This window comes from Sciurus vulgaris, assembly GCF_902686455.1.
Source record: "Sciurus vulgaris genome assembly, chromosome: 3".
NCBI classification, from domain to species: Eukaryota; Metazoa; Chordata; class Mammalia; order Rodentia; family Sciuridae; genus Sciurus; species Sciurus vulgaris.
Window position 1 is genome coordinate 119,768,580 of NC_136463.1, and position 23,254 is coordinate 119,791,833.

Below are 23,254 nucleotides of genomic sequence, written 5' to 3' on the forward strand. Positions count from 1 at the left end.
GTACTATTAGGCTAGCCAAATTCCACTGGTCTCTTGATTACCCATACTCCACTGGAATATTTACTCTGAGATATCCTACATGGTATATACATGTATTTTAGGAGTATAAGAAATTGTATCACTTCTCACATTATAGTACTGTTTAAAAAGTTAACATTCTTATGAAGATTTATATTTGAGAGAAAAAAATTCATTGGGTAAATGAATAAATCTAAAAACTACCAATTAATTATGAGGTTTCCCATTTATTAATATATAATAATAGTATAATGACAAGCTTTGCCTATAAATGTTTTCTCTATTTCTGGTTGTTTCCCTCAGATCAATTTCTATTATAATATTTTGGACAGATGACAGGGTATAACCAGATTAAGACTATACACATACACTCCCTACAGCAGTATCTGTCTTTACAGAATTCTCACTAATATTGACTATTATTGCATTTTAAAATCTTTGGATAGAAGGAAAAATGGACCATAGTATTCTTTTGTTGTTGTTGTTCTTGTTGTTGTTCCTCAATTATTAGATAATCAAAATACATTTAATACTATAATTAAGTAATTACAAAGTGAATCATCTGTTGACTTTTTATCCATTCTTTTATCAGTTACCTTGGACGAATTCATATGGAATTTTTAATTTATCAAGTATACTAAAATTTTATCTTTTATTTTGGCCAGTAAATTCCCCAACTTGTTTTCCATCTTATTTCTTGTTTTTGATGCCTAAGTGATTTTAAATTTTAGGCAATTAAATAAACAAACTTGTTGTCATTTTTTTCTATTTTTGTATTCAGAAAATACTTCTTGATTAAGACATGAAAATAATCACCTAAATATTCTACATATGAAATAGTCATGTATACTCTTGATATCATGTGTATTGAACTTGTCTTTAAATCTCTAAAAATCTAGAATTTTTTTTTTTTTTTTTTTGGCGGTACTGGGGGGATCGAACCCATAGAATTATTTTTAATATTTATTTTGACATCAGAATCTAAAATTTGTTTACAAAATATGACACAGATTTACCTACATCGTCTATTAGAATATCCTTGAGTAAAGGACTAAAGTATTCTTAAATAGTAACATAATAAATTTGGGAAGTTCTTATATGTGCATGTTTGTTTATATGCATATTTTCATGTTTTTGTTTGTGAATATATAAATATGCATTTTGTATGTTTCCTGAGCTCATCTCTGTACCTTATAAAAACAATGTTATTTCTTTAAAAATAAAAATTAGATATAATTGACATTTATTTCCAAAAATAAAAAGTTCATTTTTTTTCATTTGGAAGATAGAAATCAAGCAAAATCCCAGAACAGAACATTGTAAGTAGGAACAAAAACTTAAGCCCATTTCTCAAAGAAATTAAGTGAAAATGGGTAGGGAAAAAAAAAGTTTGAATTATTTTGCATCCAGGCAAAAGGTTTTTGTAAAGTAAAAATTTATTTGCTTATCAACACTTAGAAAAAAGGTTTCCCTCTCTCTCACTTTGTTCCAAAAAGCAGCTTTAACTTCTTAGCATTTTTTTTTTTTTTTTGGCAGTGCCCCAAACAGTTTGAGTTTTTATTTGCAATAAATACTGACATGAAAATACTATCATAGTTATTCCTCTGGAAATGTTTCTTTCTAAAGTAAATTTTCTAAACACATATTTAATCAAAAACGTTATATTATGAAACTACTTATTATGAAAATCTTTTAGTCATACATATTTATTATTTTATTTACCTTGTTGTGATTGAGAACATTTGTAGGTTTTGTTACCTAAGCACAATGTAATGCCAAAGTGTTCTAAAGTCTTTTTAATGATTCTCTCTATTCCTTACTCTTCAAATAGGTCACTTTTATTTTTTGGAAGGGCAAAATGATGCTCTGCTCTGTGGCAACAGCTCAGATGCGGGGTAAGTTGTGCTTCGTATTGATTCTCAGCCCTCATTGCTCCTTCAGCCTCAATAACCTGTCACCTCCCACCCAGCCAGCCCCATACACTCTTCATTCAAAGCACTCCATAAATTCCACTTCACACTGGTTCTCAGAATAGCCAGGGTAAGTGTGGATTCTCACCTCCTTCACACACTCATATACAGCAATTATTTTTCCATTCTGGGTTGCATCTAATCTTCCAAATTAGCTCAATGGAAAATAGAGAGAAAAGCAGTGCATATACATAAGAAGCTTAAGTTAATAGAATTCATAAGCACATACTTGTAGATATGTGACATTTTATTTATGCTAATGTGCTCTCCATGGCTTAAAATGCAAAATCTCTGAAGATAATGTCAATATCTGAGGCATGGTAACTATATGTCTAGCACATTTAAGCCAAGTGCATAAAAACAAAAACACAGTGTGAAATTGCCTCATAGATTTGTTCCTCCCCTAATCTTTGTATTTTTCCATATGATAAGTGGGCATAATAATATACCCCACACTCACACTCACTTCTGCCTCAAGACGTCCTCAGTGAATATCAACTTTCCCTGTAGACTTATTTATCTGGTCAAGTCTTCTAGTCACAGAAGACATTAATCAGGATATGATTGCTTTTATATGGAGATGTGATAAATATAACTTGACAATTATGAATCACAGAAAAATCCACAAAATAAACTTAACAGATTGTTATGGTAAATCAGTTTGCACAACTGAAGGGTAGAGTGCTGGGTAAGGTCAGAGGAACGGGCTTTCTCTAGAATCTATATCGAACAGACTGGCATCCATAGGAACAGAAAAACCAATCAGCGGGCTTGCAGCTGCTGACTTCCTCTCTTTGCTCTAACCTTACTACAGCCAGTGCCCCGAAGGATACATCTGTGTGAAGGCTGGACGGAACCCCAACTATGGCTACACAAGCTTTGACACCTTCAGCTGGGCCTTCTTGTCCCTATTCCGTCTCATGACTCAAGACTTCTGGGAAAATCTTTATCAACTGGTGAGAACAGATATAATGATTCTTCTGGGAAGCATGAAGTGTGAAATACAGAGATCAAGAGAATTGCTATAGAATATTTTATTGCTTTAGAGTGGGAGTTTGTAATATTCAATGTGAAATTTATTAAAATGTCTCTTCCTTTTTTACAGACACTGCGTGCTGCTGGGAAAACATACATGATATTTTTTGTGCTAGTCATTTTCCTGGGCTCATTCTACTTAATAAATTTGATCCTGGCTGTGGTGGCCATGGCCTATGAGGAACAGAATCAGGCCACACTGGAAGAGGCAGAACAGAAGGAGGCAGAATTTCAGCAGATGCTCGAGCAGTTAAAAAAGCAGCAAGAAGAAGCTCAGGTATAGTTAGCAAGCATAGGAACCTTCTATTTCCATCTCAATTCTCTGACCTAAGTATTAGGATCGGTGGCATGATGGCTGATATTAGAGACCTGACATGTGTAGTGCAAGGAACCCATTTGGCTGTTAACTTAGCACTTTATTTTGGTGATTACTATCAAACATGGAAAAGTATAACTGCTTTTTGTCTCACTATGAGAAAATTATTAACACCCTCATTAACACAAGTTCATAAAGTAGGAAGACCCACATACCCTTCAATCAGACTATTTTCTTAACCTTCCAGGGAAGAATTTAGTTATAGCTATTTCTCATGATAGGGTCAATACAAGTGAGAAAGTTCCGAAAATTAGAGTCAAACCAAGAAGATTATTTCATAGAGTCTGGAAGGCAAAGATTATTTGATGTTTGTTCTCCTGCACATGAAATATGTAAAAACAGGTTGGTAGGTTAATAAGAAATCACTAGAACACTAACATTTTATACTATCCACCCTTTAACTTGGACATGAGTCTCCAAAATGAGGCAAGTATATCTTTAATTATATTTATGTGACTTATGGCATCAACTCATTCAATTGCCTTATTTTGTCTCTTCTTGTATATTGATTGCAATTGCCTTCTGTCTCTAACTATCCCTAAATAAAAGCCACAGAAGGAAGGTATGCTGAGATAGAAGGACCAACCTTGGTTGTATTTTTTTCAAAAACTGTGCTATTATAATTTATAGATAAATGTAGACCCCATGATCCAGGACTCCCTAATAGACATCTTTAATATGTCTGTGTTGTTCATTTCCTACTGAAATTCTCAATATAAACAGAAAGCAAAAAGTTTATTAAAATCAAATACTCAACTGAATTAAATTCAATAATTCAGTCTAGCACTAAAGTCCTTGGCAAGTTGAGGTGTGATGCAAGGCAAATGACTACCTCGGTTTTAAATAGGAAATCTTTAACTTAATTCTTCCTTCTTAAAGTATTGCTTAAATCATAGAGAGATGGGATGCCATTTTTGTGTCTCGTTCATGTTGTAGATAACTGGTACACACAATGGGCTGTCCTCATTCACACGCATCAACATTCATGTGTATGTTGATTTTGGTTTTTGTTCAGTCTAATGAACAAGTACTGTTTTTCAAATATAGAACTAAGTGAGAACTGCTTCCCAGGACCATATTCACTATATTAAAGAAAAATGAAGTAGCAACACAGACACAGTTAAATGTTCATCTGCACTGGCCATTTGCTTTGTGCCCTTCTAGGCAGCAGCTGCAGCCGCATCTGCTGAATCCCGGGACTTCAGTGGTGCGGGTGGGATAGGAGTTTTCTCCGAGAGTTCTTCAGTAGCATCGAAGTTGAGCTCCAAGAGTGAAAAAGAGCTGAAAAACAGAAGAAAGAAAAAGAAGCAGAAAGAACAGTCTGGAGAAGAAGAGAAGGAAGATGGAGTCCGAAAATCAGAATCTGAAGACAGTATAAGAAGAAAAGGCTTCCGGTTTTCCTTAGAAGGAAGTAGGCTGACATATGAAAAGAGATTTTCTTCTCCACATCAGGTAAAACATATTAGATGACATAAATTGCACTTTCATAATGAGATTTTTCAAAGTATATGCCAGGATTTGATAGAGGAAAAGCTGCCTTTCCCTTGAATGGCACAAATGCTTTCAGAATGGTAGTGACCATCAAGTGTTTTGGTTGTTGCCTCAGAGATGTGAGTTTTACAACTTTTTTGGAATCCCAAGAAGGGATTCTAGATCCCACTGAGTTTGGGAAGGTTTATGGTTTTGAGGTTTTTTTTGAAGTCGTAAGCCTCTCTGGGCAGTTTTCCACAGAGGAATTATCAGCAGATGGTTCCCATCGCTGTTAGCTTCTGTGCCTGGACCAGTGAACTGGGTTTTCTGAGTGGCAGGGCCCCAGAAGTATATCAGGGACACTTTAGACCATCTGTGCAGTTGGTCCCATCCCTGTGCAAACTTGACATGCTGGTGCATTCTTCATGCCCTTGTTTCAGAGGGAACTGAAGCACACTTTTTCTAGAAGTGTAGTCAGAATTCTTAGGTAGAAATGCACCGAGGAAGATTTATAACACTAAATAAACAGTGATGCTTAATTGTACTTGATTTTCCATGTCTGATGTTAAACATAGGACTTGCATTCAAAGAACATGCAGATTTATATACTGCAGCATATACATCACCAGATGTCTCAGGCTTATGCACCCACACAAGCTCTTGAAGACTTAAAACTTAGGATCCTTTAAAATTACCAAGAGAATTCCCAGGAATACACAGTTCCTCAGATGACAGTTTCACCAGGAGTAAAACCTTAATGTCCATATAGTAACAATACCTATTACAACATTGATGGTGATTCTAATGCTACTATGTGCACATTGCATTGCTATTTGCAACATAAGTTTGTTTGAATCTATTATTACAACCCAGGCAGGGACTGAATTTATTATCATCTCAAATTTTCAGATATGAAGAGGAGAAGGTGTATGCTTTGTTGAGTGACTATTTTTAAGCGTGCATTATTTTTACATCATTCTAATGCTAACAACTCTGGTACCTAGTATTATTAGTAGTATTGTTATTGTTACTTTCTTTTCTCTTTTCTTTTCTTTTCTTTTTTTTCTTTTCTTTTCTTTTCTTTTCTTTTCTTTTCTTTTCTTTTCTTTTCTTTTCTTTTCTTTTCCAGTCTGGGGATTGAACCTGGAGCCTTGTGCATGTAGGCCTTGCCTCTGAACTACAATCCCAAACTGCATAGTATTTTTTCACTGTAGTTTTGGTGTGCTGAAGTTAAGTAGTTGCTCAATGTCATATAATTATTAAGGGCTGAGGTACTATTCAAATTTGGCCTGACCCTGAAACCCTTGAATGATCCACTTTATCGGACAGTCTACAAAGAATAATTTTTAAAACTGATAAGGAAATTTATAATCTAATTTCATTTAAAATATACACATATCTAGGATTATACTTGTGCTTTGTACCTTTTTTAGTATAGACAGTCTCCCTAACATTACTTTTAATATAAATACATCCTTTGTAGGTCAACTTCATTCATTCCAAATCCAAATAACACTATGAGATGAGATAAATGAGTTGAATTAAAATTTTAAATATAATTCATTTTTAATTATATTGAAATGTTTACTTGTTCTCTGTCATTGCCTTTTCTCAACTGTTGTCGTTTTATTGGGAGAAGCGTTAATCAATAAATATGAATCCCTTTAAAAAAAAGGTCTCCTTTCTAAAGCAATGGTCATTTCGCAAAGAAAAAAAAAAAAAAAGGAAGGAAAGGGGGAAGAGAAGAAAGAATGAAAGGGAGCAAGGGAGGGAGGGAGGAAAGAAGGGAGGTTATTTTGGCTTAGGTTAAATCATAACCTAAATAAGCCCAAATTTGTTTTAATTATATCCTAAGGTAGCCTAAATTAGAAACATCATCAACAGTTACCACAAAGATTCAATATTTCAAATACAATGTAACTAATTCCAGGAAAAATTGTGAAGCCCGGGAAGGGTAGGCTCTGGCCCTCCCATTTCTGCAAAGATAATCTTTCCCCAGTACTGTCTTCTCCATATGGTGGCATGCCTGTTTCCCAGCTAGTTGGGCATTACAAGTGATCACCAACTTATAACACATGACATTTATTTCTTAAGCAGTCTCACAAACAAGTGGTTAAGAAAAGGAAAGTGGAGAGAAAGGGTGGAAGGGATGGGGTAACGACAGGAGACAGAGAAAGAGAACTTCAAAATCCCACTAACCTCACCTTGCCTGCTCTTAAGGCAATATTAAAACCATCAAACCAAGGAGATGTGCTTAACCTAGGTGCAGCATGGAGGGCCCTTAGCTTTAATTAGGCTTTTCAAAGGTCTAAGAATCAAAAATATCAAGAACTACCATTTTGTTATGATGGGATGGAAAAAGAGATTGTGTTCATAACCATTTCTGCTTTCATACTGAAAAAAAAAAAAACCCAATGTAGGCTTTTACTGTAAGATTACAATTTCCTCAGTAGAGTAGGTGAAAATATGAATTATTTCTTAGACTTCTATTTGATTTGTTTGTGTGGGAATGGGGGGGGAGAAGGAAGTCAAGAGTGCAAACTCTAATCAAGTCTTAAGATAATCTGAGTATTTTGTTTTGAAGACTTTTAAAGGTAGAGTTGACCTTCTGAAGTTATTATTTCCTTCCTTATTTGGGATAAACCAGGTGTTCTGTTTTCTAGAGATTTCTTGGTATAAAGGATTTTTCTTATTGGTCATCTTTTACTTGTAGAACAGCATTTGATTACAATAAATTCATGAAATTAATATAAGCATAAGAAATTGATGCTAACAGGAGTGCAACCATTTGTCATATAGCAGTCGCATGCAAATACGCGCTTGTACAGTTATAACCTTTGACTCTTGAGAAATATTGTATGCAATATAATAACATATTTCTTTCCAAACTTCTGTAGTTCTAATTGTATGGAGTAATTTAACTATAATCTCTTACTCTTGTAGTTAAACTGTAATCTCTTACTAAAGTGATACCTATAAATAATTTCTTCTTTATTTCTAACTACCAAGTATTTCTTCTGCTCTTCTTTTGCACTAACAATGACCAATGGATCACAAATCCTGTAAATCCTGTCACTATAATGTCCTCACAGCTAATTCAAATCCCTATGGAGAGAAAAAAGACATGCAAGAAATTATGCAGTCTAGGAGATGCTTTTAAAAATAACCACTTATATACAAAGCGATAAAAGAAAGAATTATTCTTAATGATGAAGTTGATAATAGGATGAAATAACATAGGAACAAAAAAAGGAAAAGACTTCTTCAGGGGAAGAAGGTAAATTTTCAGAGACATGCTTCATTCTATAAATAATGAATAAGATCACATAAGGAAGCTTCTCACATTTATACACATTGTTGAGAAACAAATGATGGCTCAAAAATAAAATTAGGGGCTGGAGTTGTGGCTCAGTGGTAGAGACACTGGGTTTGATTCTCAGCACCACATATAAATAAATGAATAAAATAAAGGTCCACCAACATCTAAAAACATATTTTAAAAATACAATTAAAGGCATATTCATTGATAAGGGAATGGAAAAGTGATAATAATGATAATTTTACAAAATAGTTAAAACTGAATAATAATTTTACTTGACTTATATCTGCGGAGAGAAAAAAGATTGAACTAATAATCACAGAAATCCAACTCAATCTGGCTTTAGCAAAACATGTAAATAATGTCCATGAGTAGCTCTAGGCATGGCTTCATCCAGGATCTCCAAACCTTATTGTGACCAAGTCTTTCCCCATATCTCAGTCCTGGTTCCTCCAGCACCCTGCAATACCAAGCTTAATTGAAAAGGCACCTCTTTCCTAACAGTTGTAAAAGAAAGGCATAGTTGTCAATGGGCCAAGCAGGACTCCATGCTCCTCTTTAAACGACTTTGTGGGCAAGTGTATAAAATGCACTAGTTGGTGAAGCTGGGACATTGTCTGATTACTGCATCAAGAAATTGGGATTAGTGTGTCCCAATTTAAAAGGTCTGAGAGTTGAGCACTGTTTGAGACAGATGGGGCACTGTCAACAGAAGAGGATATTGGTGAAGTAAAAATAAGTGTTCAATTTAGTGAGGTTACAAAAGTAGACTAGTAAATACAGGGAGTAGTTCATTCTCCTCAATGCTGCTATGACTACAAGGTAAATGGCATGATGGAAAGGTCAAGGTCACCATTTACAAAACTGTAAATGATTGTGATCAGATTCTTAGTGAAAACCAGGATTTTGTAAATAGGGTGCTCTTCAGATTTCTTGAGACAGGAGAGTGAAAATCAGGGAATGAATCATACAGTTATTTAAGCTTGATTTGTTTAATTTATTCATGAAGATCATTATAAAATATGCAAAGGGAAGGGGAGAAGCTGCTCCCTGAACTATAATTAAACAGATCTACTAGCAAGATGGATTTTATTTTCTTCTGTGGGAAGATCTGCATCAGGGTGTGGTCGCTTGTGAGCTCTTACTGAATATATTTTTGGCTTCAAAATCTCTAGATGTAGGTGCATATTTAGTTGCTCTCCACTCAATTGTTAAATGAAATTAGCATCTAAAAAAGAGTAGCAAAAATTGCTGTTCTGGGTGTCAATAATAACAGAAGACAGTGTCACTGAAATACTTCTGACTCCACTAAGGTACAGGTAAAGTAGAAGAAAATGAGAAAGCTTAGGAAAAATAAAGGAGAAAGAACAAAACAAAAGTGATCCTAGAAGAAAGTGCTGAAATGCCACCAGCAGTTACCATAGGAGCCCGTGGTTACATATGTCCAGTAACTCAGATAGGTCAGCGTCTACAAAAGAATGAGGCAAATCATGTTTTCCGGTTGCCAGGTCTTGATTCTACTCCTCTGCTTTTGTCTCTTCCCTTGTTATTCATAGTCGTTATTGAGCATCCGGGGCTCCCTTTTCTCTCCAAGACGCAACAGCAGGGCGAGCCTTTTCAGCTTCAGAGGTCGCACCAAGGATGTTGGCTCGGAGAACGACTTTGCTGATGACGAGCATAGCACCTTTGAGGACAACGACAGTAGAAGAGACTCTCTGTTTGTGCCACACAGACATGGAGAGCGGCGCCACAGCAATGTCAGCCAGGCCAGCCGTGCCTCCAGGGTGCTCCCCATCCTGCCTATGAATGGAAAGATGCACAGCGCGGTGGACTGCAATGGAGTGGTCTCGCTGGTCGGGGGCCCTTCTGCCCTCACCTCTCCTGCTGGGCAGCTCCTGCCCGAGGTGAGGCCAACTAAAACTGCAGTTAATGGGAGTGAAGAAGGAGGCTGGTGCAGGCAGGAGTGTTGTTTTTTGATTTTTAAGATCTAAGAATTTTCCTGAGTCTGTTGTTCACAGGCCAAGAGTTGGTTTTATCAAGCTGAGAACTTGTCAAGTTGTTTGTTCTACACGGTACTTTTTTTTACAAATTAATTAGAAACATAGGATAGGTCTCATGGATTTAGAAGTACTTCCTCAACTTGATTATAGTTTAAAACCTACCAAAAGGCAAAACAACAATTTATCAAGCAAAATGTTTCATTGATACAAGTGAATTGACTGCAAGAAAATTAATATGGACAAATTACATAAATACTTATCTCAAGGATTTTGCCATCATTGTTAAAAAAAGAATTTGAAACTTTTGCTTGAAATACATGCTAGTAATAAATAGATCTATATATCCTAGAGCAGCTTTCTCTCTCTTTGCACATCAGTGTTGTAACATTTTTAGCATCTGCTCAAATGACCCTGGCCATTGTAAATTTGTTTTAGTAAAAGCAGTTTCTCAAAAAAGTACTTGGTTCAGAGTCACATGTCCTAATTTTTAGACCAGACTTAAATTTTATATTACTTTCATGAATTCTTTTTGTAAAAAAAAGTGGCCCTAAACAAGTGCATGGAAAAGTATTTAGACTAAATACTAGACAATTTTCAGGACCTTACTGGCATTTCCTTCATAAAACATAAGACACTTTTAATGCTGGTATTACATGAAATTTCATTTACAAGTGGGAGCTCCTGGGTTAAATCCCTAGCACCATGAAAATCAGACACACACATTACACACACTCTGGCAGCATCATTTGATTATATTTTATAGTTTTCAGAATCATATTAAAAATCTCCTTTGCAAGATTTTTCAATATAACTCCACTTATTGTAGACAAGCCCTTTGAAGCCACTTTAAAACAGTATGAAGCTAGTTGTCAACTCTTAGATAAGAGTTTTTATAAAAAATAACCACTGATCTTCACTTTTTGTGTGTGGCTTTTCCCTCCTCCTTTCTTCCAGGGAAGTTGTCCAAGTAGCCAGGAGTAAGAGAAAACCATGAGAAAAGTAGATACTTGTAGTGAAGGGAAGAGGACATGTGAACTTGTGCTAAAAAATAGCTGTCACGAACTATGTGCCAGACGCTGTCCCAAACACTTCACACATATGCTTTCATTTAACCCTCACAACAGCCCTTGACAATAGTTTCTAATATTATCCACATTTTATAAAGGAAAAAACTGATGCCTGTGCATGCTGGTGCTAAGATTTGACCCCAGATGTGCTGGTTACTGAACTTAACATTCTATCTATATTAAAATATTACCTTCCATTGAATTTTCTTAAATGGGAAAAAATGGCTAAGTAAACAAACACTTCCTTTTAACCAGTTTCTCAAAACATACTTACTCTCAGACTACTTACAGCAGACTCTTTTAAGGTGCTTTTTAAAAATGGACATTTCTGGACCCACCCAGACCTACTCAGATTGAAACTCTGAGGTGAACAAGGTCTGGCTATCTTTCTCACAAATAAGGATCGCACATAGCTCTTACGCATAACAAACCATGACCATCACTGATCTTCATAAATATTTATTGAGAAAAAAAATCCACAATTTCTTTGTGTATATACAAAGGAGAAAAAAGAGTTTCAGTCTGTCAGAAACTACCTGGTATTCGTCAGTAATCAACATAAATCTCCTGTGCCGTCAGAGAAGATGGAGTAAATCTCTGAAGGCAGAGCTGGGGCCAGTTTGAAACAAAGTCTCCTGCAATCTCTGTGCAGCCTGCCTCCTCATCTGCATTGTACACTCCTGCAGCCAGGTGTTCAGGGTAGGGCCCTGCATTGCTCCACAGGATAAACTGAATATGCCCACAAATGAAGCAGGGCCTGGGACTACAGAGGCAAGGGCAGGAAATAAACAGCTGCAGTCAAGTGGCACCTTGCAGAGCACAGGCTTTCCTGATCTTTAACACGTAAATGCAATTGAGATAAATTAACCGAAGAATTTCCTCAGGAATACCATTAGGGTTTTGCATATGTCATTAAAACCAGATTAAGAATTCTACAATATGGTTTTGAATAGAGCAAAAAAGAACAGATAACCTTCATGTGACCCTTTTTCTTAAAACTTTGTATCTCTCTGAATTAAATACTTTAAATTCTGAGAATCTCCATTTTGATTTGAAGATTATTATTTTCAGAGAGGAGATATTTCTTTTTTCATTAGTTTTACTTATTTTTTACATTAAAATTAATTTTACAAGAATCTATGGATGCTTATCGCCATTAGTGATAATCATATCAGTTGGGAAATTTTGGTTTTGAATATATGTGACTTAGAGGTGTTCAGGTTAATAAAGATAAAAATATTGTTACTTGTTCTTATCAAAATAAAGCCAAAATAGATGAACAGCACTCAAATTTTTCTGACCAATATTTGAAATTCTTGAGTTTTACCTTTTGTCTCTGTGATAATTAATTTCATTGTTTCAACTCCTGAAGTAGAAATTCATTTCTGCCCTATTCTGAAATTCCCATGAGCTTATTGTATAATAGGAAAGTTTGCAATTATTACATTATTTCTACAAAAATGGTAAAAATCCAATGCCCCCAAATTGATGCTATTTTCTTAAGAGTTTCAATACCAAGGATGGGTTGCTTGTGGATGGAGTTGATTTGTAAATGCATTAACAAAGTTATAGACAAGTTAAAATTCAGTTTTGTTATTAGGGATATTGGGAAATGTTACCTGTCTTTAATAAACAAAAGCATTTTACTTCTGGAATAAAAAATTTTTTTCTCACATATTAAAGCAATGAAAATATGTCTATAAAGAACTAATGACTGACCTGGGAATAAATGAAAAAAGAACATGTTTCAGACTGAAGTCCTCAGCTGAATTAGTTGAAGTAACAAAAGATTATCTACCCAATAGAAAACATGGTACTTCCAGGAGAGTACTCCAGGATGGGTGAATAGAAAAATTCACCCAGACATCCCAGAAAACTCAGGATCTGATGAACTTTCAAACACTCCCCAAGAGTGATAATTCCAGCTATCTCATCATTAGCTGTTTATGACTGAGAAAGTATGGTGAACATTTAGTTAAGTAGCATCTGTTATAAGAATGTGTTGGGTTTTGCTACCCTCAAGAATAAAGGTGATTTTGTCTGAAATTTTATTTTTAGGGCACTACTACTGAAACAGAAATAAGGAAGAGACGATCCAGTTCTTATCATGTTTCCATGGATTTGTTGGAAGATCCTACATCAAGACAAAGAGCAATGAGTATAGCCAGTATTTTGACCAATACCATGGAAGGTATGTCAGAAGTCTTACACCATGGCTACTTGGTGGTACTTTGATAATGATTCAAAACCACTTTCTTAAATTCCAAGAAAATACTCACTATTTCTTTTGCTAAGTAAAAGTAAAATCCATGTGCAACACATGGATTCTACTATCTCATAGATTTTTACATTTAGCCTTTAGGAAGCTGTTGCAAATTCAAGGTATATTTGGAATGCTACTTTTGTAGATTAAATTCTAAACTCTTGAAGCATGTTGTGTGCATGATATTGAAAAGAGTGTAATGATAAATGTGTATCATAATGATGATGCTAACCCACTGGCATTGTATTAACTCTTGACACATAAAATCCATTGATCTAACCAGATATATAAATGAAAAAAAAATGCAAATTAAGGTCTGACATTAACCTCATTAAAGAAAAGCATTCAAAATTTTGTAGTCCTACTTTCACCTCTTTCTGATCAAAGCATAAAAATGCATTTGCATTTTCTTTAGTTATAGATTTTATCCGGGTAATCCCCATTATGTTTAGAAGTCTGGATCACAAAATACCAAAATAAAGATTTGGGGAGCAGCATAATCTGTGATTCATTCCTGGCTCTGCCACATGTTAAAAGTGGTACTTTATGAATTCTGGTTTCCTCGTCAGTAAAAGGTTGGTAATGATGGTTAGGTGTAAAGTTATTATAGGGTTAAGTAAGGCACCATATATAAAACACCTATGTACTTGGCATGCGGAAGAAAGTCAATAAATATTATCACTATTAGTTGTTCTAATGTGTTGTTTTTCTAATTCACATGTCTTTGCCTTTCCATATTATAAATGAATTCAAACGGCGACTATCAACTTCAACTACTTGGAAAATAGTTTCATGTGAAATTAGTTATGTCCTCCCACTTTTCCTTTTCCTCCTTATTTTCCCTCTCTACTGTGACGTAAAATATATCCTACCCCTCCTTCTTTTTAACTCCCCTTTGCACTCCTTCCCACGTGTGAAAGTGCATTTGTGGTTTGTGTGTGTGTGTGTGTGTGTGTGTGTGTGTGTGTGTGTGTGTGTGAAAAGAGAAAGAGAAAAGGAGAAACAGACTGAGAGTCCAACATACACATGCATTATTTGTTTATTACACTTTCTCTTGAGATTGGGTAGACCCCTGGAATAATTCTCCTCCAGTCTGAATGCAAAGATCCCATTATATCAAACCTAAAAGTTACAGCCACAAAACCTCAAAGTGTAGATGACTATACACAGACAAAACAGTTATACAAGACCCAATTTTCATAATGTCCTAATGCAGTATCAGAAATCTTTTCTCTGATTTCAATGGAATATTAAACTCTAGTACGTTCTTCCCCAACCTCGCCTGCGTTAGCTTGCACTCCCTCTTCCCCCCCAGCTGCCAGTAGCTTGCTCCTCCCTATCCCTCCAGGTTAATCTTTTGAAGATTCTCTGGTCTTCTGCTCCTTGCCATAGCAAAACCACTGAGAGGAAGCTGCCAGTGGTTCTGCTACAGATGTCAGCAGCATGTCTGCTCCCTAAAGCAGGAAGTAGAGAAGGAGACAGGGTAAGTCTAAAATCAACAGTCATACTTTGCACTTCTGATAGCATTAAGTTTGAGCTAACATAAGAAATTATTTAGAAAACATCAACCCACCACAAAATTGGACTTGTCCATTGATAAAAAATACAAAGTTCCAAATGATCGTATCCACATCTTTCTCCATGGAACTATGTCTCAGGACATAGTGTTGCTTAGGATGGAAAGAATGTTCTAGGAACAAGAATAACTTAGGAAGGAACAGACTGAGACTGTTTTGTTTTCAATATCTACAGAGCTTTTGACATTGTGTTTTTGTGAGAGACAATGGTAACACTTTACTCCTTTTTCATCAGTTGTATACAATGAAAGGCTGACTTTTCTTTACTCATCTGAGGAATGTGGCATTGGTCAAGGTTGGCTGTAGCAATTCTTAGCACAGAATGCATTTTGGAGCTGGCATTAATATAGTTCATATTTGTTGCTGATAATGGTAAGGAGGTTTCTTGGTTGATATAATCTGTTTATTTGATGATTGCTCCCTCTAAGATTTAGTTCACCTTTCCTTCTTACAAACCAGGCTTGCTGATCCAGTGGCAACTTTCGTTTTCCTCCTTTTTTAACTACAGTCAAATCTTCATTGTCCAGAGTAATGAAGAGCCTCATGGTTAATGAAGCTATAAAGGATGAGCAAAAATGACTTATCTGCTTTTTAAGCTTAGTTCTTTTTTTAAAATTCAAAACCACATAGAAAAGTTTCCTGGTCACACCTTTGTGTGAGGGTAAATTAGAGGCACCAGAGAAATCAAAGGAAGCCAGCAGAAGGGACACACTTAGCTGTAGATGATTCTCAGTGTTGTAAACCACGCAGGAATAATGGAGAGGTGGCTGTAGTTGTCTACTTTGCTTCTTTCAAAGTGTGAATTTGTTTTTGTTTTTGTTTTTTTGTAATGAATAATTGAATGTTTTTATTTTAGAGCTCACACAACTTTGCTCCAGTTTCTCCCCAGTGTCACGATGAATGATACCTGCTGAATTTCCTTTTTGAACTTTCCTCTGATTTATTTTGTTTTTCTGTACTCTTCCTGTTTGCTTCTCTTTTTCTACTATACGGTAGCTAGTGTATGAAAGAAACGTATTCTGACAGTATAGAGGCAAAGTGAGATTTTGTTGTTTCCCTTTTGTTATTTATCATAAATTATTCCCATGTTACCTCTAGTATAAACATCAAGTTTTGGGGGCATCTTCAAAAGCATCTACAATGTAATTAGTGCATAGCAATTATATTTATATTTTTCTCTGAAAATTCAAATACTCTTTATTATTTCCCAAATACATATAAAAAGATCCATTTAAAGAATTTCAATATCCAAAGAGACAATTTTTACTTTAGGGACATGAAGCATTAATTAGTGGCAAATGTTTGTCATCAGGACAAGAAAATGATTACCCATAGTCCTGATTCTTTATTTTATATGTTGGTTCCTTCCTTACAAAATATAGACCATAGTAAACTCTAGCAGGGGTGAAGGTCTAGTTACTATGCTAATGATACTAAAGCAAATTTCAGTAGTGTGGGTATTCCTTAAAGATCTTTGCATTTCTTTTTTATTGCTCCTATTATTTAGTTAAAATCCTTCTTAAGAACATTGTAATTTTTTTTCTTAAAAATTTAGTATGACATTTCATGTCACGATTTGATATGTAGATTTCAGTACATTAAAATAAATGCATACCATGAAAATTTGTGAATTCTATGTATGTTCTAAAATCCTGTTATAGTTTTTGGCAGGACACAAATCCCACTTTGTGAAATGTTGATTTAAGCTAACACTGGGGATCCTGGTTTCTTAGGTTCAGTATTTCCTCTTCTTTTGTGTCCTCTAGTTAAATTGAAAATTGTAGAGGGAAGGAACCTTGCTGAGTGTAATATGACAGCTCTCTCAAATAAGCCTTCTGTGAGACACTTTAACCAAGACTAATACACTGACAAAATCATCTCAACAGAAACCCCCAAATATGTCTAATCCAAGAAATTGAGATTCAGCATGACTGAATAAGGTTTATAGGACATCAACTGAGAAGAAGTTTTGATAACATATATGCCTCTTGATCTCTCTGGCACACGATGAACTTTGAGTATATTTAAGGTAAATTCTACTGTTTAATTCTGGAAGCCTTGAAGACAGTTACCAAGCAGTTTGATGATGCAGTTGGAATCTTGCAAACTGTGGTTAGCTATGAAAACTTTGGAAAGCTTATTAGCCCTTCTCTGCCCACCCTTGGGAGACTGCAAACCCATTTTAAGTTTTTTCTTGCTCCACCATGAGATTAACCCATAACGCCTTTTAACAACTTTGAATTTTTTAAAAAGTTACTTCAAGTTTAACCCAAAGATTGCTTAATAAATATTAAGCACTTTTCATGAGAATTTTAACTTTTTTTCTTCCAGAACTTGAAGAATCCAGACAGAAATGCCCACCCTGCTGGTATAAATTTGCTAACATGTGTTTGATTTGGGACTGCTGTAAACCATGGTTAAAGGTGAAGCACCTTGTCAATCTCGTTGTGATGGACCCATTTGTAGACCTGGCAATCACCATCTGCATCGTCTTAAACACGCTCTTCATGGCCATGGAGCACTACCCCATGACAGAGCAGTTCAGCAGTGTGCTATCTGTTGGGAACCTGGTAAGACACTGCGGGTTCTTCCAGCTGAAATAGTTCATGAGTGCCTTAGTGAATTTTACATATCTCTCTCAAATCAATTATCAACTTATTGGCCATGTTGACCTGGGCAACAAAAGTTTAGCATTCTTTCTTTTCATAATAAAAATATATTACTACTGTTAAGCATAAGGCAAAAGATTTAAAGATTTTATGTACAGTTTTGATTTAGAATTGAATTTAAATTATGAATTCATTAGATAATCATGACTTATGGAGGATATTGTTCTACGATGTAGAATCCTGACATGTTTCTCAGGGTGTGAGAACAAAATTTTTAGGATGTGTATACATTTGCAAAACAAATATAATAATTTTGAAGGATCTTTTTTTTAAATACCTGAAGATGGATCTTTTGGGAAGGAAATTTCACATGGGGATTGCTATTTCCATTTTAGTTTCTGCTATCATTTTAGAATTTGTAAGTGGTAAGTTTTACATAATCTTTTACTTAGCAATAGAAATGAAGGTAGAATGGTCTTAGACAAAGAAATCAAACAAATAAAATCATGTAACAAAAGTATATTGGTACAATAAAAAGTGCTTATTATATTCTCATCACCTCACAATATGATAATGAGCATTTAGGTTGTACATAACAGTGAACAATGTAATCTAACTTAGAATACACAGTATTTTCAGCTGTAAATTAATTGCTATTAATTTTATTTTTTATTTTTTACTTTTTTGGAGACTAAGAGGCAGTTTACCTTTATTGATTCTTTAATTACAAGAACAAGAGAGATTCTAATTTTTTAAAAAATTTCCTTTCAACACTAATTTACTTTTCTACAAAAAAAAATTAAATCCCAAATAACATTTTAAGTTACATAGAATCACAATCTTTACAGATGTAGGACAAAACTAAAATACTAAATCTTAGTCTAAGTTAGATTATGTTGCTGTCCCAGCATCTAATAGCACTCTTATCAAAAATGCACAACATTTTACTTTGTAGGTAAAGGTGTTAAAGATTCCTGAACTTTTATCTTATTTTTAGTGTAGAAGAAATAATTAAAATTTATAAGAATGTGTGTATCTAATTATTCATATTCTTACATAAATTATTTGAGTCACTTCAGCCTGACCTTTCTAAAAGCAAAATGTGTATTTTAGAAAAAAACACGGATAAAACTTTCTCAGCAAAATATTTTAAAATTATAGTGCAAAAGCTCATTAAATAGATAAAATTTATGTCTATCACACGCTTTTGTGAAAACTCAATCAATGACAAATCCTAGATCCATGCCAACTAATCTTAACTTTTCAAAAGGGAATGCTGTAAAATGCTAACAGCTAATAAAAAAAAACAAATCAAGAATATGTTAATTTTATTTGTGGTTTGGTAGGTGATATCTACAAATTTGAAATGCTGCTACTGATTGTTCCTTAATGATGCTACTTCAGTGGTACTAATTATTACAAAATATTGTTTGGTCTTCCAAAGTCTAATATTAACTTAACTGTTCTGGAACGTTAAGGTTAACTAATTAATGTAGCTATAAATCAAATTTAATTGCTTAGTTATAACTCGATAATGATATCTTTTGGAAGATAACTGAAAAAAATGAGCATTTACTGTGATATATTCAAAATAGAGAGTTGAGAAAACTGTGTAAGTTGGAAAATTTACATAACATGTTGCTTAGCAAATCAGTTTACTAAAGGCTTCCTAGTCACAGAATAATAAACTAAACAATATGTCTTCCCCATATTAATTTTAATAACTATTACATTTTCAGGTATGGTTGTAACTTCATTTACTCTAAGAGATGTGATATGCAAGGCATGTATCTCAATAAATACAACTTTTCACACTGAATATTTATATACTTTTTTTGAACAAAGAGTAGAAAAATAAAATTTTAGTGTAAGGCTATTAATTGTAATAATTTAAATTTTATTTTATTTGAGTTAGGTCTTCACTGAGTCAAATTATAAAGTTAATGTATACTGACCACTTATTTTGTATCAGGGACTACATTAAATGATTTGCATGAAATCTCTCTTTGTGTTCCCACAAAGCCAGTCCTGAGGTAGCAGATACTATGATTGATTATCTGTAGTTTGCTCTCAGGAAAACTGTGCCCATGAGAAATTGATTCAGCAGTGGACAGCCTGCTCTACAGAGATTCCAAAAGCTATTTCAGGGGATATTGTAAGCTATGGTCACAAATCACAGAAACTTAAAACAGGAAAGGACAGTCATGTTATTTAGTTCAAATTTTCACCTATATAGGAATCTAAAAAGTAGGCAAGTGATGCAAAAATGGTTTATGGAGGTGGATATTAGAGTACAAACGAGTTAAGCACGAATAAAGGGAATTTATTACCTTAAGTAACTGAAGTGTATTTGGAACTAGCTCCAGATTCTAACCTGACTAGATTTCAGTTCTCTGTCAATGCCATTGAGAGTCAACTTCTGGCCCCACCTCCTCCCAGATGTTTCCTTTAACTCTGCCCAGGTATCTTCTACTGTGGACAAGGGGATACCAACTTTATTGTACCCATGCAAGTCCCTGAACAGGAAGATTGTGGGTTCCCAACTATTAGCTGTAACTAAGATCCAAGAATTGAATATCATCAACCCTGCTAGTGTCACATGACCCTTTCTAAGCCAATCAGTTGTTCAGGTTCTAGGATTAGAATACCGTATCTGGAGAGTAAATGAGTGGCACTATGAAGAAGAAAATTGGGACGCCATTATGAGAAGGAAGGGTGGGGACTGGAAAGACATAAACAATAGATGGAAAGTTAAAATTGGAACTTATCAGAAGTGTTAAGAAAGGCAGAATTTGCATTTGAGGTGAATCATGGAATTCTAGAAAATACAAACACAGGACACAATTTCTTCTCAAATGCATATGGGAGCTTCCTCTGTATGTTAGGTGACAGAATAAACATCAATAAACTGAAAAAGTTTAAAACTATGAAAAGTACTCTTTGATTAAAAAAAATTGAAATAAATACTAGAAATCAATAATATACAAAGGTAGAAAAATTACAAATATGTGAAAATTACAAAATTTATTCTTAAATAACCAATGGATTTAAAAATTTCTCATAAAAGAAATTGGAAAACACTTTAAAATAAAGGAAAATGAAAACACACCAAACTGAAATTAATGGGGGCAACTAAAAAGTGTTTCAAGAGCTATGTATTGTAAATGCCCATGGCTTAAAAAAGATGATTTCTTAAATCAATAATGCAAACTTTCCCCTGAAGTGATTAGATTATGCATGAGACTCATCATCTTTTCCCGTGGTCATTTTGAGCGTAGTGAAGAGCAGAGTAAGTCCAAATTTTGCATAGGGACAAAAACAATAAATAGAAAAAGAACACTGGAATTCAACAAACTCAAAAGTTAGTTCTTTGAAATGATCAGCAGAATTAATGAATCTTTCTAGATTACTAGGAAAAAGAAAACTCAAATTACTAAAGCAAAAATGAAGAGAGCATATCACCACAGACCAAACAGAAACCACCAGGGAGAATAAAGAAGCTGAAAACTATTGTAGGCCAGCATATTGGATAACCAAGACTAAATGAGTTGTTCACGTTCCTTGCATATTCTGGACATTAACCACTGTCAGATGTGTACTTTACACAGATTTTCGCCATCTTGAAAGTTGTCTGTTCACTGTGTTGACTATTTCCTTGCTGTGCAGAAGTCTTGTAGTTTGATGTATCTCATCTATTTTCACTTTTGTTTCCTGTGCTTTTGGGGTCTTATTCAAAAAATCCTTTCCCATTCCAGTGCCCCAAAGTATTTGTTTATGCTTTCTTCTAGTGGTTTCATGGTTCCTGATGCATATGCATCCAAACAATTTGAAGTTAGTATGTCAAATAAACATCTGTACTCTCAAGTTTACTGCAACATTATTAACAATAGTCAAGAAATAGACACCTAAATTTCAATCAAATTATCATGGCATAAAGAGGATATGGTACATATATATAGTGGAATACTACTCAACCATTAAAAAGAACCAATTTCTGTCATTTCCAACGACATGAATGGAACTTGAGGTCATTAAATTAGGTGAAATATTTGTGACAAAAAGACAAATACTATAGGATCTTATTCATATAAGCAATCTAAAAAATTGATCTTGTAGAAATTGAGAGTAGAATGGCACTTCCAAGAAACTGAGGAAAGAAGAGAGGAGGGATAGGGTGGTCCACAGGTGCCGGGGTCCAGCCCTAACAGGAGTCCATGGGTTCCACACTGGTAAACGGGGCGCGAGGAGACAGCGTCAGCAATGGATGGAGAATGAAAGACACAGATTCTAGTTCTGGTGCAATCAATCCCACTTTATTCTGGGGAAGGCTGGGTTTATATACATTTTTCTTCAGGCTTTGATGACAGGCTTGTGATTAATAAAATCAAAGAAGTTTCCAAAGCACAAGCAGAAATTATTTTTACCGAAAGATTATGAGAAAATAGTAACCTTACAGATTATCCTTACCTAATCACAATTGTTTTAAGAATATCTAACTATGTCAATGAGCTAATACAATGTTTATTTCCTTAATATCTAAACTCTATATGACCTAAGACTATTCTTATTATTTTTGTGGTAAAGCGATAGACAAATAATGTCATGTGACCATCTCTACTAGGTCCATCTGGTTAATATCTAAATTGCTGAGTTAAGGGCTACAGGAGGGCAGCGGTCGCAGTGGTTCTTGTGGCCAAGTTTTTTTACTGAATAAATTACATTGTCTTATGTAGCTTTTTTTCCCAGAGCAGGGCATTGTGTACCAATGTTTATTATAGGGGTGACCTATTCTTTGTAGGAAGGAAGGACTATTGTGAAACCTTATTTTTTTACCTTACCACCACACATAAACAAAACCATCATCTGGATTAAACCACCCTGTAGGAGACAGGGGGAGATCTATATCTACCTTCTCTAAGGGCTTGCCTTTAGCGAGGTACCAGGGCTTGCCATTGATAAAATAAGCTAGTCCATATCTAGTAGCTACTGTGGGAGGTGCTTTGTGATTAGAACTTGGGGAAACATTGTTATATATAAATTTCTGTGCCCCAACAGGTTCTGGCTGTGCCAGTAAATGCAGTGTTTGATTTTTAACATAATAAAAACATTCTTCTGTTGTGAGGTTAACATCACAGGGTTTCAACATGTGTTTTGTCTCCATGATGTTGTTCTGGAAATTTGTAGAATTATTCCCATCACCTCTAGCAAGATCCCCAGACTGAAGTGAGTAATATATTATTAGGAAAACTCCACAGAATAACATCCAAGCTAGGGAGGCATACAGCTGGCATGCAATCCTTTTAGGATGAGTCTCTGTAATCATCCTTCAGTGGAACTCTGTCAAGCACTGCAAGGAGAGCTAGGCGCCCCCACAAACAGGTACTAAGTTATAGGTTTAAAAAAAGCTAGGAGAAAGAATTTTGACTATTTTTATCACATAATAAATGTTTAAGGCAATAGCTAAGCTTACCCCAGCAATGTATAAGCATGTCTTTTTCCCCACATCCATGCCAACTCTTATTATTGCTCATGTTCTTGATAATAGCCATT

The 23,254-nt window shown here is 34.8% G+C and overlaps 1 protein-coding gene and 1 long non-coding RNA gene across 2 annotated transcripts in view; one reads left to right on the forward strand and one right to left on the reverse strand.

The window, feature by feature from the left end:
* Positions 1-23,254, forward strand: part of LOC306657958 (sodium channel protein type 2 subunit alpha-like) — a 140,724-nt gene that overhangs the window by 64,783 nt on the left and 52,687 nt on the right. The window contains exons 8-14 of the mRNA XM_079134527.1: positions 1,850-1,913; positions 2,803-2,944; positions 3,094-3,300; positions 4,564-4,851; positions 9,745-10,092; positions 13,314-13,446; positions 17,427-17,665. Coding sequence (XP_078990653.1) covers positions 1,850-1,913; positions 2,803-2,944; positions 3,094-3,300; positions 4,564-4,851; positions 9,745-10,092; positions 13,314-13,446; positions 17,427-17,665 — 1,421 coding nt within the window. The remainder of the gene's footprint in view (positions 1-1,849; positions 1,914-2,802; positions 2,945-3,093; positions 3,301-4,563; positions 4,852-9,744; positions 10,093-13,313; positions 13,447-17,426; positions 17,666-23,254) is intronic.
* LOC306657959 overlaps positions 14,836-23,254 on the reverse strand; it is a 31,535-nt gene continuing 23,116 nt past the window's right edge. The window contains exon 4 of the long non-coding RNA XR_013762930.1: positions 14,836-14,972. This is a non-coding gene — a long non-coding RNA (uncharacterized lncRNA). The remainder of the gene's footprint in view (positions 14,973-23,254) is intronic.